This window comes from Microtus pennsylvanicus, chromosome 2 (assembly GCF_037038515.1).
Source record: "Microtus pennsylvanicus isolate mMicPen1 chromosome 2, mMicPen1.hap1, whole genome shotgun sequence".
NCBI classification, from domain to species: Eukaryota; Metazoa; Chordata; class Mammalia; order Rodentia; family Cricetidae; genus Microtus; species Microtus pennsylvanicus.
The window spans coordinates 139390486-139408794 of record NC_134580.1 but is presented as its reverse complement, the minus strand read 5'-3'; the positions used below and the strand labels follow the sequence as shown (position 1 = coordinate 139408794).

The window sequence follows — 18309 nt, the reverse complement described above, 5'->3', positions numbered from 1 at the left end:
GGCTTCCAGGGGGCAGGGGACAAAACTGTAAGCCAGGTATCACCCAGCCTGAAGAGCTTTGGGATTTAGGCTAAAGTCACCGATCCTGCAGGTGGTGTTGTGATTTGTGAAGGGAGGAAGTCTAACGACTCTTACTAAGAGAGATAAACCAGAGAGCCTTAAGGCTGGGTCCTCAAGTTTCTTTCATCCAACATTTCCTGGGCAAGTCTGTCTTCACTATGATTTCACCTCCCACCCAGGTATTAATTCATATTTGTATGTTTATTTTTTCATTCTAATCCTTTTGCCCAATTCCACACTTACCACTCCAGGTGCCTGCTTATCATGTTGTCTTGGATGTAACAAAAACACAAACTCAATACATCTAAAACAAATTTATTACAACCTCCAGTCCAAACCTACAGGATGAGATACAAACAATGCTGGTTGGTACCTCTGTCCTGTTTCCAGATTGGCTTCTGAAGTCTTCTCAATCTTCCACCTTGCTCTACCCCATCACTTCTACCCTGGCTCCAAGCTCTCCTTTAGGTGAATGCAATCATCTGGTTTCCAGGCACTTGATCCCTTCCAATCAGTATGCCACAAGGGGCCTTCAGCACTTCTTTCTTCCCTAGCTTATTCCTACTTGTTATTCAGACCTCAGTGACAATGTCGCTTCCTCAAGGGAGACTCCCTGGTGACCTCTCTGAAGAAGCTGGCTGCTTTGCAGCTCTAGTCATGGCTGTAAATTTACACTCGGGCTCCATTACACTGAGCTCCAGGACAGAACCGACTTTTTCTTTTTCTTTTTGGCCAGTACTGTATTTGTGTTTACACTTGCTAAATACCAGTATGTAATGTTTATGGAACGATTATTGTCAGTTTGTTTACACCCTGCTCCAGCCTAAGTAACCACTGCCTACTGGACTACCATTATTACTCTCATGCATTACTGCATTGTTATTTGTCTGTCTGGAGTCCACCTCCTCCAGCATATTCTCTAAGCTGCAGTCAGAATCACCTTTTTAAACATGCGAGTCCAACTGATGAACTGGCTTACCTCCATCTTAAGCTTGAAAGCCATCTTATAGTAAAGACAAATTAGGTTCATTCCTGTTTATGATTAAACCTGTTGCTCAAGAATTGGGCTATGCCCCACCTGTAACCTTTACTACAAATGACCACCTAGACTGCCTTTTCCAGGAACTGGCAATCAGGTCTTTGTTAAAAAAGTTGTTAATGACTATTTTGCAACCCTACCTTTGTTTCAAAAGGTTACAATGACCACCTGTTGCTATGATTACCTTGTTATGGTCTGCTTCTGTAACCACACCTATTTCCCCTGTCAAATCCCCTGTTTGGAAACCTCCTACTCCTGAGCTATAAAAATCTTATCTTCCCCATTTCCAATACTGATCTCTGGAACCCTGCCTCATGGAGGAAGACAGTCTGTGCACACAAATAAAAAAGCTTGCTTCAATTGTTTGCTTCAATTAATTTGGCTGTGATGATTTGGGTCGGTGGTCTTTCTCCTCACATCTTTGAGATTTTAACACAATCACTTCTAATTCTTCATTATTCCCAATAAACTCCAAACTCTAACAGGATGACCTCTTACCATGTAAATCACTAATGACTGCTATCCTCTTGGCTCCTTGGTATCAAAACCCTGACCAGTCAAGACAGCAGTGTGGCCTATAAGAAGGGATGTCTCCCTGCTGGATGTGTTTCTCAGAGATGTCGGGTAGTACTGGAATCCGATGCACTGGCAATTCAGTGATTTGAAAGGGTTACTGTCTTTCCAAAAGCTAGAATTTCCTCTTCTAGAAAATGCTGTGTCAAGTGTCTATAAAATGTCTAAAATGAAACATTTTCTGTTAAAAAATTCTGGGCAATGAAACCAAGTGGGTACCATTTCTTAGAACTTCCAGGTGAGAACAGACCCCAGGCTGTGTCCTTTGTGCCCACTCCCCATGTTTTCTCTTGTTTTCTGCTATTTTCACAGCCGTGCTGGATGATGCTTTGTCAGCCATCCTAAATACAAGGTATGGGCAAAAACTGATGTCATGTGCCTTGGATGGCTAAGGAAAACAACCCAAAAGTAGCTTGGTGCTCAGTTACCAGAGAGCTTCCCCACGGCCCTGTATTTTGGACTTCTTTAGTATGAGGAAATAAATTTGTATCTTAAGTCATGATCTTTTACTAGCTGTCAAACTGAAACCTAATACAGGCTTCGAAGCATTACACAATCTGACCTCTGTCAAGTTTACCTCTCCCTGTATATTTTCAAATCCAACAATTAATCCAAACGAAATGCTTCTTAGCTCTTTACGCTCGGTCTCTTTAGTCTTCCCCTACTACTACTCTTTTTTTTTGTTGTTGTTTCCTTAATTTTATTTTTTATTTTTTGAAACAGGGTCTCACGAAACCCAGACTGGCCTCAAATATGCTCTGAAACCAAAGCTGTTCCTGAACCCGATACTCCTGCCTCGCCCCTCTTGCTGAGATTATACGGAGGAGCCCCCACACCCAGCCTGGTCTTTCCATTTAGTGTTTACAAGCTGCAGCTTCTCCCTGGATAGGATCCCTCTCCCTCTGCCCAGCTTGGCTACTCCTCACTGTCCTTCAGATCTCTGCTTAGGAAATCATTCCTTCAGTTTTGTTTCCTGATACCAGAAGAGAACTTGATCATACTACTTACTATACTGTGACTTATATTTACCTGGCCTTCTCCACCACAGACAGTAAACTCTGTGAAAACAGGAAAGTGCTCCATCGCATCAGAACTCTATTTCCAATGCCTTGCAGAGCTAAAGTCTTAAGTATTTCTCGACTACAGGGAGTAAATGGATGATGGCGATATGGCGCCAGTTAGTGAAGGACGGCAGGCCTGGCATCTCTGCAATGTGAAGAATGAGGTGAAATGAGTGGTATATTATAGTTTATTATTTATAGTTTATTATTTATACTATATCCTGTTCCAAAAAGGACTTAAAGAGGCAGGATTACTGCAGTACAACCTCACAGAGTGCCAAGTGGAACTCCTCAGACCTTCCCCTCAGAGACACTGACTTAGGAGACTCTAGTGGAAGACTACAGGTCATTTGGGGGCAGGAGGGATACTAAGAAAGCAGTGGTATCTTGTCCTACCTCATCTTCCAGCTTCTCATTTAGAAGTCCTAGCTCAGGAGAAAAACACTGGTGGGAGGGTTGCAGCAGGAGAAAGTTAGCAGAAGCAGGGAAGGCTAATTCTCAGGTACAGTATCCACCGTCCTTTACCGCTCTGGTGCTGACAGCAAGTAAAGGGTCAGGTCTTCTCCAGGTGCTTTGCTGGGCCTGGGATCTCCTCTCCACGGAGAATGGCCAGATAGATCAGTCTTCAAGAGGCCCACTGCTAGCTGCAGGGTCCAGGCTCTGCCCCTCCATCACCCCCATCCTCCTCATCTGACTGTGCCAAGGGGGTGTCTGCTCCCCCTTCACTTAGATTTGGACTGCGCAGATTGGATGAGTCAGAGGACAAGGAGGAGGTCCGGGATGTAGTCCTGTCTGGCGTGGGTACCGGCAGGCTCAGCTCCTCTGGATGGCTGTCCACTCCTACCCAGAGAGAAGGGCTGGTCAGGGCCACACACAGGGCTTTAGAGAACTCAGGGATGTATCTGGACCTGTCCAGAATGAACTTTCCCAGTCAGCAAGGGGCCAGGATTAGGACTGCCAGCCCCTTCCACACCACTATACTATCTTATGTGCTGGAGTCAATCGAGAGCTCAGGCTCTACCTCACTGCGTCCTGAGCAGCTGCAGGCAAGTCATTTCCCCTCAGTTCCTGCTGTGAGAAAGACACCTCCATTTCTAAGTTTTTAGGGTAAAACCTCAAGAATGCATATCAAGCATCTGAGGCCATCAGGAAATACTAGCAATTTGTTTCTTTCAGACAGAGTCATGCTCTGCAGCTGGTCTCAAGCTCACAATCATCCTCCTCTGTTTCTGAACTTGTGATGAGAGGGAACTAGCAGTCTCAGGAGCACGTTCCAGGGCTTGGAGCCAGAGACAGGGTTTGAATACCAGTGTTTCCACTTTCCGCCTATGTGACTGAACTTTTCTGAGACTAATTTTCTTTTTTCTTTTTTTTTTTTTCGGTGCTAGAATCAAACTCAGGACCTTGCACTTGCCAGGCAAACATACTGTGTATACTGTGTTTCTGAACTCAATCCTTAGCCTCTAATTTTGAGACAGGGTCTCTGTGCAGCCCTGGCTGTCCTGGAACTCACTCTGTAGACCAGGCTGACCTAGAACTCAGAGATCTACCTGCCTCTGCCTCCTAGTGCTGGGATAAAGGGCGTGCACCACCACCGCCCAGCTTCTAACTTCCTTCTTTATGAAATGAAGAGTCTACCCCTGTCCTCCGTGTCCTCATAGAATGTTGTAAGGATCAAGAAAAAATATGTGAAGTACTTTAGCACAATATTAAGAACCCAGGAAATTGGTAAAATTTAGTATTATGACTAAAATTGCTTGGGTTGTCTAACATGATCATTATGTTTTCTATTATTTTAACTATGGTAATTTCATGAATTTCACAAACATAAAAATCTGGATGCTGAAGTAATTAGCTATTCCTAGACCAGTTCCCCCTGAGTCAACTTCCCTAAATCACAACAGCCAGTTGTTTCTCTAGCAGAGACACACATTTCCAACTTCTACTTAAGATTCACCCCTCAGCTCAGACTTGCACTCTCATTCCTGGGCCCAAACATCCAGCCCTGGCTATATGGTCCCGAGGTCCCTAAGCAGAGAGGCATACCAGACATCTGGGGGGTTGGTGGAGAGTCCTCACAAGGCAAGAACACATCTGCTCCATCCTGATCGGCAAGGTCAATAAATTCCACCTGCTCCAGTGTGTCCACATTCACTTCCATAGACGAGATGCTACCTATGGGGGCTGCAAACAAGAGGGCGGAGGGCAGGCAGATCAGGCTGAAGCCGAGAGGACAGTCAGATATGCCTGTAAGATCTCCATTTCAGAGTTTACTGGGTCACAAAAACAGGAAGGGAGATGGCCCCCAAGATTTGAGAGCCACAGGGACATCTTCCCCAACCCACCCTAATTCTATTCCTCAGGACTTGAAACTCACGTCTTTGGGACTCGAGGTGCAGATGGGACAAGGGGAAAACAAACTCTGTCTCTGGCTGCAAAATGTCTTCGAAGAATTTCTGCCGCTCCCTGAGACGTAGCTGCTGGCGTTCCAAGGCTGCTCGTGGATTTGGGTCCATGTCAGCCCCTGGGGGGTAAAGGAGTAAAACAGTTGTGGGGATGGGAGAGAAAAAAGTGGATGCCTAGGCTTAAAGAGCCCCACAGCAGCCAGCATCCCGGCCTCTGCTTCCAGTCTGGACAGCTCTGGCCTTGGCAGCCTCTTTCCCTTCTGTGAGACAAAACTCATCCCACAAACTTCAAGACTCTATAGAGAAAGGGCCAGTCCTGGTTCCACAAAGGGGATGTCAGTTCCAGGCACGGCAAGAGCCTGCTGCTAACCAAGGCTGCCAATGGCTGTCCAACTGCCTATAATGCCCTTCTGAGAGGCTGGCAGGGGCTGGCCATTTCATGGACCCAGCTCCCCTCAGAAAGCCAGGGAAGAACGGGGTGAGATGGGAAAGTACAGGTTGCTGCAGCTCTGGTTCTTCCCACCCCTTCAAATCCCAAAGAAAGACTCTAGCAACGTTCCTCCCCCACACTCCTCTTTCTCTCCACACACCATCACCATGATCCTCATCACGTCCAAATCCTTTCTCTGAAGTCAAAGACCTAACTCCCTGACTTGCCTCTGCCCTAAAAACCATGTTTCTGGCCCAGGCTTCCATCTGAAGGCATTACCCTACCTACTTGAGCACTACACGACAATACTGCGAAGGGGAGCTGTCTAGAGAACTAGCCACCTTTCCTCCAACTCCAAGACTTGTCCCCCTCCTCTTACACATCTGCGTAGCTTACCTCCCCTGCTAGCAAGTACCAATTAGAAAGGTGGGGCCTGGGTACAGTTCAGACCAGGCCTCTATGTTTCCAGTGCCGAATTTCTCCGAACACCAGAGCCCTGTGCATTCATTCTCATTCCTGGCACACTGCTCTGAACCCATCACCAGGAGCAGGGAAATTTCTAGGGTGAGAACCAAACTGTCATCCTCCAAAAACCTCATCTGGGCACAGTGCATCCCAGCTCTCGGCCAGTTCTTCAAGCACTGGGGTAGCTCACAAGGGACCCAAAACTAAAGAGCCAGGCAGGGACAAGGAAGTGCGGGAGCTGTTGTGGCAGAGTGGCCACAGAGAAGGGAGACGCTGACGCGGACTCCAGAGAAAGACTCTTAGAGCTGCCGCCCAGGTCACATCGCTAAAAATACCCAGGGCCCCAAGGGCGGTCTGCGGAGCTGCGGGGAAGGGGGGGGAGAGAGCTTCCGCGGACCGGGGCCACCCGGACGCCTCTCCTCTCCTCGCCCCCCCCCCCCCCAACGCTGTGGTCTTACCAGGTTGAAGAGATTGCCCACCAGGGGCCGCGGAGCTGAGACCTGGTGCTAGGTAGTTGTTTACGCGACCATAGGTACTGGGAAGAGTGGAGATTTGGAGAAAGGCGGCTGAGACCCAGGCAGGAGCCAGGAAAATGGAGAACGCCCTCTGCCCCAGCCCCACCCGCGCCCGAGGAGGCAAGAGGCAAAGAATTCCCTAAAAGGGGACCGGAGCGTGGGCGAAGACGGGGCGGGCGGAGGAGGGCGCCCCGCGTTCCCGTGCTGCGTGGCCCCGGTCCGCCGCACCTGAGCCTAACCCGTGCACCCCTACCTGCAGCGCCCGCGCCCCGCTGGCTCACTGGAAGCGCTCCCGACAAGCGGCGGCGGGGGCGTGGGAGCGAGCAGCGCCGGCCGGGTGGGGCTATGCCTGCGGGGCTCCCTGGGGACCGGCGGCCCTGGGAGTCGGGAACGAGGAAGAGGCGGGAGGCGGAAGTGGGGGTGGGGCGGGCACTCGGTGCCGGCGGCAGTGGGCAGCCCCTCCGAACGCCGCGACCCGGACTTGCGGGGCGGGCGAAAAGTTCCCGCACGCATCCCTCCTTGCTCTGGCGGCCGCGGGCGCCCGCGCGGGGCTGCGCGCGCCCCGAAGCACTTGCGGCACCCCCGCCCAGCGCGCAGCGGCGGCGGGCACACGCGCCGGCTCCGGCCCACGCACACTTGATGCGCTCCGACTTGCGAGCAGCGCCCACGCAACGACCACGCGCACGCACCCGTTGCCCGCCTCTCCGCACCTCGAACACCCTGGCCACGCTTACGCGCGTCCTTCTCTAGGAGGTGCGGGATGCGAAAGCAAGGTTCTGCTGCCTCCTAATGAGACAGGTGCATTGCGGTTGACGACCCCTGGGCCTTGGATTCCCTCAGCTGGGCCCAGGACCACACCAGCCGCCGCCCTACCGGTCAGCGCACTGGGCGGGTCAGGGCTGGAGGGGATGAGCCGGCGCCGCACCCTACACGCCGGCAGGGAGCCAACACCTCGAGGTGTTAGCAGGGATGCCAGATGTTTGGCCTGGCGTGGGTGGGCAGTCCGGATGGAAACTGCCCCCTTCGCAGCATCTCCTGGCTAAGACCAGTGCTAGCAGTGTCCAGTATAGCAGCTTCTGGATCAAGACTCCGTTCCCATCCCCATTCCCCCCCCCCTTGCTTTCTGGCCCCTGAAAGGAGTGTCAGGATAGGCCACAGACTCTGTGTGTGTATTCTATTAGAACCTGTGTTGGGGTCGTGCTGTCTGCAAGCCATTCTTGGCATCTTCCTCTCCTTTGCGGCCCATATAAAAATAAACCTCCATGGGCTGGAGAGATGGCTCAGAGGTTAAGAGCATTGCCTGCTCTTCCAAAGGTCCTGAGTTCAATTCCCAGCAACCACATGGTGGCTCACAACCATCTGTAATGAGATCTGGCGCCCTCTTCTGGCCTGCAGGCAGACACACAGGCAGAATATTGTATACATAATAAATAAATATAAAAAAATAAAATAAACCTCCATTTTATGTTTCCTAAGTATCTTTCCAATCCACCATTCCTGTTTCCACCACTCTCTTGGCTTCGGCTCCTACTGTAGTAGCCTCCATCAGGTTTTCCTGTGTCCTAAGTTTAGCTACAGTCTTCACACAGCAGTCAGCTTGGGCAGTTCAGAGCTCAAATGCCGTCCTTTGTCAGAATAAAATCTGTGCTCGGGTATTGTAACTCAGTTCTCTCTCTCTCTCTCTCTCTCTCTCTCTCTCTCTCTCTCTCTCTCTCTCTCTCTGTGTGTGTGTGTGTGTGTGTGTGTGTGTGTGTCTGTCTGTCTGTCTGTCTGTCTGTCTCTCTCTCTCTCTCTCTAGGGTTTCTTTGTATAGTCCTGCTGCCCTTGAACACATAGAGATCCTTCTGCCTCTGCCTCCCAGGTGTGCACCATGCTCAGCTTCTAAGTGAAGTCTTGAAAAGCAGGGAAGGGGATGGGCATGTGCAAAGGGATGGCCGTGAGAACTGCGGCGCACTTCCCCAGCAGATTGGACTCCAGCAATGCTCAGGCACAGACTCCTTTGTGTGACTAGGTGAGACACCCTGGGAGGTAACTACAGCGGGCCACTTTCCCCTTCGGAAGAGTGGAAATAGTTTATGGAAGTGAGTTCAGTGGCTAAGATTACTGGCATTGCGCCAGACCCCCTTCTTGAAGCTTCTGGCCACCTAGGCAAACACTTAGCTGACCCTTGATCCTGTCTATTAACTAGAAATAATTGATCCCCCTCTTATAATTCATACAAAATACTCAGTGTAGGACTCTGGATACAATGGAAATGCTCCATAAACCTTAGCTCCCTTGGTTGGGATGGGTTCTGAGAAAGGGAAAGAACTGCATTCTATAGTGAACTTGTGACAGGACAGGGATGGAGTCCTAATTGTCAGAACTACCTATGAGAGTTACTGGCTTCAGACGCTACTTTAAGTGCTTTACATATATTAACCCTTAATCCTCTGGGGTAAATACTATTATGTCTACTTCCCTACAGAGAGGTGGAGGAACTGTTCAAGGTCCTACAGCTAGTCTGTGACAGGGCTGGATTTGGAACCTGGGCAGGCCACCTCCTGAGACAGCTGTCACCGCAGCTGGCAGCATGTTCTTTTATCCGGTTGTAATTTCCATTTTTCAAGAGTCATTTTAGTAAGTTTGAGTCTTATTTCTTATTAATGGATAAAGTAGATACCTGGTCTCATTTTCTGCAACAGAAAAATAAGTCCACGTCTAGAGTACAGGGGCTGGAGCTCAGCTCCCAAGTCACATATCGCTGTCTCCCACCGTCTCCCACCCCGGCCCTATTTTCAAACTCATCTCTGGAAAAAGGACTCCAAGGACTGACTCTCTCTCTCTCTCTCTCTCTCTCTCTCTCTCTCTCTCTCTCTCTCTTCTTTCCTTTCTTTCTTCCTTCCTTCCTTCCTTCCTTCCTTCCTTCCTTCCTTCCTTTCTTCCACTAGTCAGTGCAGTACTGAAGGGGGGTATAATAAAACAGGAGTTCATCTGTAACTGATTGTGAACCATCAACTGACCCACAGATTATTTTCAATCAAAGATGATGAAAGACTATAGATGTCTGTCCCTTCTTGTTGCCAGATACTTGCCAAAAACTCTTTGGAAGAGTGGGACATCCAATCTGAAATTAATTCACTGAGCTACACTGGAAGTGTCATCAAGAAGAATGATCCAGGCTGACAAGGAACGGAATGGCCAAGAGAGATGAAAAGAACAGCAAAAAGTAGACTGGATACTCTGGCTTCCAGCTGAGATGCAGACAGCGGGGAGAGCATTACTAAGCTAATAACAATTCTGAAAACTTGGACGGGTTTCAGAGCTTTTGTCAACCTTCAGAGAATCCAGGTTGCAAAGCAAGTAATTAATGTGAATTCTAAAGGACAGGAGTCTCTAGGAAGACATAGAATTAAACACTGATTTACTTCTGAGGGGGAATGAAATCTCCATGCATGAAGGGAAGGAGAATTAGAAGAAATAGCTAAAATGTTTATTGAACTGTTGGCGGCCCACTGTGGCTCGGACAGGAGCAGAATCTGTGGGAATCCAGATGACAGAACAGCGGCAGATACAACTAAGTCCCTTACACTGGCCTAGCACAAGACAGAAATTTCCAGGCACAGAGAACACTGTGCTTAGTGCCTACCATCCTGTGTCCAGAGATAGGTACACACATGGAAGCATATCCTTAAAAACTGAAAACGTGTGCTGGCGCACGCCTTTAATTCCAGCACTGGGGAGGCAGAGGCAGGCGGATCTCTGTGAGTTCGAGACCAGCCTGGTCTACAGAGCTAGTTCCAGGACAGGCTCCAAAACCACAGAGAAACCCTGACTCGAAAAAACCAAAAAAAAAAAAAAATGATGTAGGCCGGGTATGTTGCCACAGGTCTTTAATTCCAGAATTCTGGAGGCAGAAGCAGGTCAATCTCTGAGTTGGAAGCCAGCTTGGTCTACAGAGTTAGTTCCAGGAGAGCCAGAGCTACACAGAGAAACCTTGTCTTGAAAAACAAAAATAAAACAGAACCAAAGAACCAAATAAAAATATTTAGGGTTATAAATAACAAGCTAATGGAGTCAGTGTTTTTTTTTTTCTCGAGACAGGGTTTCTCTGTAGCTTTTGGTTCCTGTCCTGGAACTAGCTCTTGTAGACCAGGCTGGCCTCAAACTCACAGAGATCCGCCTGCCTCTGCCTTCCGAGTGCTGGGAGTAAAGGCGTGTGCCACCACCGCCCGGCTTTGGAGTCAGTGTTGAATTGTTAAAAGTGTTCTCTGTGTGTGCGAGCGCGTGTGTACATGTGAGAATACAAGTGTGTACAGGTGTTCTTGCTGGTGTGTGCGTGTGTGGCCAGCGGTACCTTCCTCCATCACTTAACCTTATTTTTAGAGAGGATCTCTCTCTGGGCCTGGATATCACATGCTGGCTAGCCTGACTGGCCAGGGAGCCCCAGGAATCCACTTGGGGCAGCCCTTCCCTGCCGCCAGCTGTCGGGGTAGACTCCGACCGCTACACCTGCTTTCTCGTGGTGCTGTGGATCCACACTCGGCTGCTCATGCTTGCACAGCAGGTACTTTCTTGGCTGAGCCATCTTTCCAGCACCTCACTATCACAGTCTTACTATCTGTGTCCTATAAACAGCAGATTGTATACCTTAATTATATTCAATACAATTTCAAAAATTGCCTGTTGAACATTTTAAACATAAATTACCACTAAAAACTAATGTTGTCACCCTCCTTAGGCCTCTTGTTTGAGCCTGCCCTCATGAGTACGTCAGATTCCAAAGGCCCTGACTCTTGACTGTCTTTCAGGACCCAACTTAAAGTCTAGAATTATTCCTGTGCTTCTTTTGGCCTGTTTGTTGTTTTGATTTATTTGTTTGTCTTTTGAGACACAGTTTCTCTGTGTAGCCCTGAATGTCCTGCAACTCACTTTGTAGACCAGGCTGGCCTCAAATTCACATAGATCCTCCTGCCTCTGTCTCCTGAGTGCTGAGACACACACCACCAAACCTGGCTTCCTCATACATTTTAAAAAAATTATTAAGTGTTAGGTTTTCACGAGACTCACTTTGAGTTAATTTTTATAAATAAGATCTGGATTAAAGTTCACTTGCATTCAGCACAACTACTTCAATACAATTTACTGCAAAGACGATCTTCTCCAGCTGTGTCCCACAGTGCCTTTCTAATACTGCACAGCTAGCTGCACAGTGACACTTCAAATCGGTGATCCTGCAACTTCCAAAGTCGCGTTGGCCTTTCCTCATATATTTTAAAATAAGTTAGACTGTTGATTTCTATGCAGAATTCCAGTAGGATTTTGATTCTGTTCTGTTTGTCTTGTGAGCATGTTCTGTAATACAGTTCTAGCCACCCTGGAAGTTATGGCAATCCTCCTGCCTCTGCCCCCAGACTTCAGAATTCCAGGTGTGTGCCATCACACCCTGCTGTGGACTCTGCTCTTGAACTCTGTTCTCAGCCATCCCACCTTTGTGTGTATTCAGTCCCAGATGAGGTGTTTTCAACCTCTACAGCCAATAGACTTGGGGAGTTCAGGGGCCTTTCCTCACCGTTTAAAAATGTTATTTATTGGGCTGGAGAGATGGCTCAGAGGTTAAGAGCACTGTCTGCTCTTCCAAAGGTCCTGAGTTCAATTCCCAGCAACCAAATGGTGGCTCACAATCATCTGTAATGGGGTCTGGTGCCCTCTTCTGGCCTGCAGGCATACACACAGACAGAATATTGTATACATGATAAATAAATACATATTTTAAAAAATGTTATGTATTTATTCTAAAGGTTTATTTATTTATATATAGTCTTCTGTGTGCATGTATGCTTGTATATCAGAAGAGGGCACCAGATCTCATTATAGACAGTTGTGAGCCACCATGTGGTTGCTGGGAATTTAACTCAGGACCTTTGGAAGAGCAACCAGTGCTCTTAACCTCTGAGCCATCTCTTCAGCCCCTAAAAGAATATTTTTTAAACAGTCATAGCCAGAACTTGGAAACAACCTAAATGCCCCTCAGCCAAAGAATGGATAAGGAAAATGAGGTACATTTACACAATGGAGTACTACACAGCAGAAAAAAAAATGACATCTTGAAATTTGCAGGCAAATAAATGCATCTAGAAAACATCATATTGAGAGAGGTTACCCAGACCCAGAAAGAAAAATATAATATGTACTCACTCATAAGTGGCTTTTAGACATAAAGCAAAGAAAAAACAGCCTGCAATTCACAATCCCAACAAACCTGGACAACAATGAGGACCCTAAGAGAGACATACATGGATCTAAACTACATGGGATGTAGAAAAAGACAAGAACTCTTGAGTAAATTGGGAGCATGGGGACCATAAGAGAGGGTAGAAGGGGAGGGGAAAGGAAGGGAGGGGAGCGGAGAAAAATATATAGTTCAATAAAAACAGTAATAAATAAATAAATTGTTTATCTGGTCTTGAAAAAAAGGAGGAAGACGTGCATCGAAGAGGCTCCTCATGGACTTTGTTAACCATTTGGGCAAGAAACCGCTCTTGCCTGAACTGTTTGACTGGACTTGCAAGACCCACAGAAAAATGACTGCCTGAAGAAGGTGAGACAATTCTTTGGGGTTCCTGCTTCATGAAAGAGTCTGCCAGACATTCTGTAGGACACAGAAGAAAGCAACTGATGGACTTTGCCAATACAAGGCAAATCAGATCTTCAGATTTCCTGCTTTGTGGGAAAGTCTGCTGGATACTATGGACCTGTAGGCTGAAGATGGATGCTCCAATGATACAGAAGAACTTTGGGTGATTGTCCAGGTAGTGAGATGTCTCTGTCAATTCTAGAGTTTTGGAAGTTGCTTACAATGTACTTCCTGTTTACTTAGGTAATATTATATCCTTCTGGAGTCTTTGATGCAGTTGAAGAATAGTTATAATTATAGTTTTCCTGTTATGATAAAAGATAAAGTAGATATAAATACTGTAACTGTAATTCTTGCTTGATAGCTGTTTGTATATGTAATTTTACTATGTTAAAGTTAAAATCTTTCTTTTTATTTAAACAGAAAAAGAGAAAGGGAGTGGGAAGTCCTGATGGAGGAAGGTCATTGGTTAAGTAATAAAGAAACTGCTTGGCCTCACAGGTTAAAACATAGGTGGGAGGAGTAAACAGAACAGAATGCTGGGAGGAAGAGGAAATGAGCTCAGACTCGACAGCTCTCCTCTCGGGGGCAGACGCCACAGAGAGACGCCATAGCTCTGCTCTCTGAAGCACATGCAATGAAGCTCCAATCCAGGATGGACGTAGGCTAGACTCTTCCAGAAAGCGCACCTAGCGGTGCTACATAGATGATTAGAAATGGGCTAAATTAATATGTGAGAATTAGCCTAGAAGAGGCTAGATAGAAATGGTCCAAGCAGTGTTTAAATGAATACAGTTTGTGTGTTGTTATTTCGGGGCATAAGCTAGCCAGGCGGCCGGGGTGCTGGGGACGCAGCCCCGCAGCTCCTATTACTACAAAGTCCTATATATGTGTTGCTTTTATTGACTGGTTAATAAAGAAGCTGCTTTCGGCCAATGGCTTAACAGAATATAGCCAAGCTGGAAGACATAAAAAAAAAGACATTGCTTTATTTACTTCCAGCTTGCCACAGTGCACATGTGGAGGTCAGAGAACAAGCTGCAGGATTCTTTCTACCATGTGGGTCCAGGAATCAAACTCAGATTGTCAGGCTTTAGAGCAAGCATCTTTTCCCAAAATCCATCTTGTCAGCCCTAAAATTATTTTTAAAAATTTGAAATGATTATAGATAGATTCAAAGAAAATTGAAAAAATTTGCAGTTCTTTGGTTTGAGAAACATTAACTCATCTCTCAAAGTGGCCACATGTATTATAGCATTCAGAGCACAGGTCCTGAATACAGTTAGGAATTATGCTGGTTTAGTGAAATGGGGAACAACTGATAGGTTCTATAAGGCCCGTGACCTCACTACAACACAACTCCTACACCCAAGACTCAGAAGGCCTGTTGTGGTGGTACACAACTTTAATCCCAGCATTTGGGAGGCAGAAGCAGGCATATCTCTGCTGAGTTTGAGGCCAGCCTGATCTACAGAGTGAGTTCCAGGACACAACTCCTACACCCAAGACTCAGAAGGCCTGTTGTGGTGGTACACAACTTTAATCCCAGCATTTGGGAGGCAGAAGCAGGCATATCTCTGCTGAGTTTGAGGCCAGCCTGATCTACAGAGTGAGTTCCAGGACAGCCAGGGCTACACAGAGAAACCCTGTCTCGAAAAGCAAATAAAAAGACTGAGAGAGAGGCTGGAGAGATGGTTCAGTGGTTAAGAGCACTTGACTGCTCTTCCAAAGATCCTGAGTTCAATTCCCAGCACCACATGGTGCCTCAAAACCATCTGTAATAGGACCAGATTCGTTCTTCTGGCGAATACATAAAATGCATGAATATAGCCAAAACAATCCTGTACAATAAAAGAACTTCTGGAGGCATCACAATCCCTGACTTCAAACTCTCCTACAGAGCTACAGTACTGAAAACAGCCTGGTATTGGCATAAGAACAGACAGGAGGACCAATGGAACTGAATAGAAGACCTGGATATCAACCCACACATCCTCGAACATCTGATCTTTGATAAAGAAGCAAAAAATATCAAATGGAAAAAAGAAAGCATATTTAACAGTGGTGCTGGCATAACTGGATATCAACATGTAGAAGGATGAAAATAGACCCAGATCTATCACCATGCACAAAGCTCAAGTCCAAATCGATCAAAGACCTCAACATAAAGCCAGCCACACTGAACCTTATAGAAGAGAAAGTGGGAAGTACACCTGAATGCATTGGCACAGGGAACCACTTCCTAAATATAACCCCAGCAGCACAGACACTGGGAGAAACAATTAATAAATGGGACCTCCTGAAACCGAAAAGCTTCTGTAAAGCAAAGAACATAGTCAAAGACAAAACAACAGCCTACAGAATGAGAAAAGATCTTCACTAACCCCACATCAGACAGAGGGCTGATCTCAAAAACATACAAAGAACTCAAGAAATTGGACATCAAAAGATCACATAATCCAATACAAAAAAAAATGGAGTACAGACCTAAACAGAGAACTCTCAACAGAGGAATCTAAAATGGCTGAAAGACACTTAAGAAAATGTTCAACATCCTTAGTCATCAGAGAAATGCAAATCAAAACAACTCTGAGATTCCATCTTACACCTGAAAGAATGGCCAAGATCAAAAACACTGATGACAACTTATGCTGGAGAGGTTGTGGGGAAAAGGGAACACTTCTGCATTGCTGGTGGAAATGCAAACTGGTACAGCCTCTTTGGATGTCAGTGTGGCGATTTATCAGAAAATTAGGAAACAACCTTCCTCAAGACCCAGTAATACCACTTTTGGGTATATATCCAAAGGATGCTCAATCGTGCCACAAGGACATGTACTCAACTATGTTCATAGTAGCTTTGTCATAGCCAGAACCTGGAAACAACCCAAATGCCCCTTGACCGAAGAATGGATAAGGAAAATGTGGTACATTTCCACAGTGGAGTACTACACAGCAGAAAAAAAACCCACATCTTGAATTTTGCAGGAAAATGGATAGAGTTAAAAAAAAACACTATTTTGAGTGAAGTAACCCAGACACAGAGAGACAATTATCACATGTACTCACTCATAGGTGGTTTTTAAACATAAAGCAAAGAAAGCCGGCCTACAAACCATAATCCCAGAGAACTTAGACAACAATGCGGACACTAAGAGAGATTTACATAGATCTAACCTACATGGGAAGTAGAAAGTAGAAAAAGACACGATCTTCTGAGTAAATTGGAAGCATGGGGACCTTGTGGGAGAGGCAGGGAGGGGAACAGAGAAAAATGTAGAGCTCAATAAATATTAATAAACATTTTTTTTAAAAAAGTTAAAAAAGAAAGAAAGAAAAAGACTCGGAGAACATCAAGGAAGAGGAGATGGGAAGATTCTAAGGCCAAAGGATGGGAAATCTGTGAGATCGTGGTTCCTAGAAATATAGGGGAGCTTTATTCACGATATTTCAACAGCATGGCTGCCTAAGCAAGATTTGAAGAATTACAGCACCAATAGGCATATTAACACAGAAAGGGCAAATCTCATGAGACCTGGCTCACACACAAAGAACCAAGTAACGCTGACAGTGAGAGAAACAGTTTTCCCTAGGAATGAGCCCCCTAAATTGGTTAACCAATACCACTGGTCAGCCTTAAAATCATATACTGGCAAGTTGCATTTTTATACATATAGTGTGTAAAATAATTTTAAAAAGAGGCTATGAATATGAGAAAGTGGGAGGGGACATAGAGGGCAGAAAAGGTGTAGTTATATTTTAATTTTGGACAAAGTACCCAAGTGTTATGGCTGCAGGAGGAAGAGTCGTTTTTCTTTGGGGTGGTGTTAGATACCATGAAAAAGGAACTCATAAAAGAAAGCATTTAATCTGGGTACAGTTACAGTTACCTGCTTACAGTCAGAGGGTACTAACCCGTTACCATGTGGCAGGAAGCAGGCAGGTATGGTACTGAAGCAGTAACTGAGAGTTTTATGTCCTGAACCACAGGCAGCAGCAGGAGCTAGGCCTGGAGTGGGGTTTTGAGACCTCAAAGCTCACTCCCAGTGACACATCTTTTCTAACAAGGTCACATTTCCTTCGACAAGGCTGCACCTCCTAATCTTTTCCAAGCAGCTCATCAAACGGGGACTAATCATGCAAAAATATAGGCTTATGGGAGCCGTTTCCAGTCACACCACCAGAGGTGGCAACTGGTAGGTGGTCCAAGCCCCAATAGAGGACTTTGTACCCATGAGCATATGGACAGCATTACTTGGACTCAGTGTGTTAAAATAACAAAGAGGATGTTTAAATTTGGAGGGAGATAGGTTGGGAATGGGCCTGGGGGAAATTGAATGGGAGGGAATGGGGGGTAGATATGACTAAGATACACTGTGTATGTGTATAAAGTCTTGAAAAAATAAAAAAGAATTAAGATGATAAATAGTATGTTCTATACACTATACTTTTTCTATATGTTTGTTTTTAGAGACAGGGTCTCTCTGTATAGTCTTAGCTGGCCTAGAACTTGCTCTGTAGATCAGACTGGTCTTGAACTCACAGAGATCTGCCTTGCTTCCCAAGGGCTGAGATTAAAGGCTTGCGTCACCTCTTCCTGGCTTCACTATACCTATTTTTAAAGTTTTCTTGTATTTATTTTTCAAGGCTTACCACCTGTGTCACTGGATAGATTCTCTCCCCCATGAAACTTGTATTTTTGCTGTGTAGATGGAAAGAGCAAGCAAGATAGGATCTGGAAAACTGTTCATGAGCCCCTGTTACTGTACAATCTGGTCTCCTGGGTATGAAATGCTCAGGTGTTTCTAACTCCAGAAGGTGGCGACACAGAGCGACAGCATGGACTAAGATGGTGTGATGACTCGCACCTGGAGTCCCAGCACTCCCAGCACTCCGGAGGCTGAGGCAGGAGTACTGCAAATGTGAAACCAGTCTGCACGATATAGTGAGTTCCAGGCTAGGCTGGGCTCTCTAGCAAGACCCTACACTAAAAAACAAAACAAGCCAGGTGGTAGTGGTGCACTCCTTTGATCCCAGCACTCAGAAGGCAGAGGCAGGTGGATCTCTGTAAGTTCAAAGCCATTCTGGTCTACAGAACAAGTTCCAGGACAGGCTCCAAAGCTACAGAGAAACCCTGTCTTGAAAA

At 46.3% G+C, this 18309-nt stretch overlaps 2 protein-coding genes across 3 annotated transcripts in view; both read right to left on the bottom strand.

The window, feature by feature from the left end:
• Positions 1-359: 359 nt before the first annotated feature.
• Dbndd2 (dysbindin domain containing 2) lies at positions 360-5249 on the bottom strand. The gene is made up of 3 exons (XM_075963007.1): positions 5111-5249; positions 4780-4917; positions 360-3573 (listed from the first exon to the last, which is right to left on the bottom strand). The coding sequence occupies exons 1-3, from the start codon at positions 5247-5249 to the stop codon at positions 3374-3376; spliced, it is 477 nt and encodes a 158-aa protein (XP_075819122.1). The 3' UTR covers positions 360-3373.
• Positions 5119-18309, bottom strand: part of Sys1 (SYS1 golgi trafficking protein) — a 33649-nt gene continuing 20458 nt past the window's right edge. Inside the window, exons 4-5 of one of the 2 annotated variants that reach the window (XR_012909735.1) lie at positions 14161-14297; positions 12342-13469 (exon numbers count right to left, since the gene is read on the bottom strand). Coding sequence is in view for 1 of the 2 variants with exons in the window: in XM_075963010.1 (XP_075819125.1) it covers positions 5251-5257 (7 nt within the window). In the remaining variant the exon portion in view is untranslated. Of the gene's footprint in view, positions 5258-12341; positions 13470-14160; positions 14298-18309 lie in introns of those variants that run through there. The other variant, XM_075963010.1, reaches the window with a different exon arrangement.

What these genes read in the sequence shown, in the direction of transcription:
- Dbndd2 (XM_075963007.1), bottom strand. Translation starts at nt 5,249, where the DNA reads ATGGACCCAAATCCACGAGCAGCCTTGGAACGCCAGCAGCTACGTCTC. An exon ending in GCACCTCGAGTCCCAAAGAC is followed by an intron (nt 4,918 to 5,110) that starts GTGAGTTTCAAG and finishes TCTTGTTTGCAG; the next exon opens with CCCCCATAGGTAGCATCTCG. An exon ending in ACCAACCCCCCAGATGTCTG is followed by an intron (nt 3,574 to 4,779) that starts GTATGCCTCTCT and finishes CTCTCTGGGTAG; the next exon opens with GAGTGGACAGCCATCCAGAG.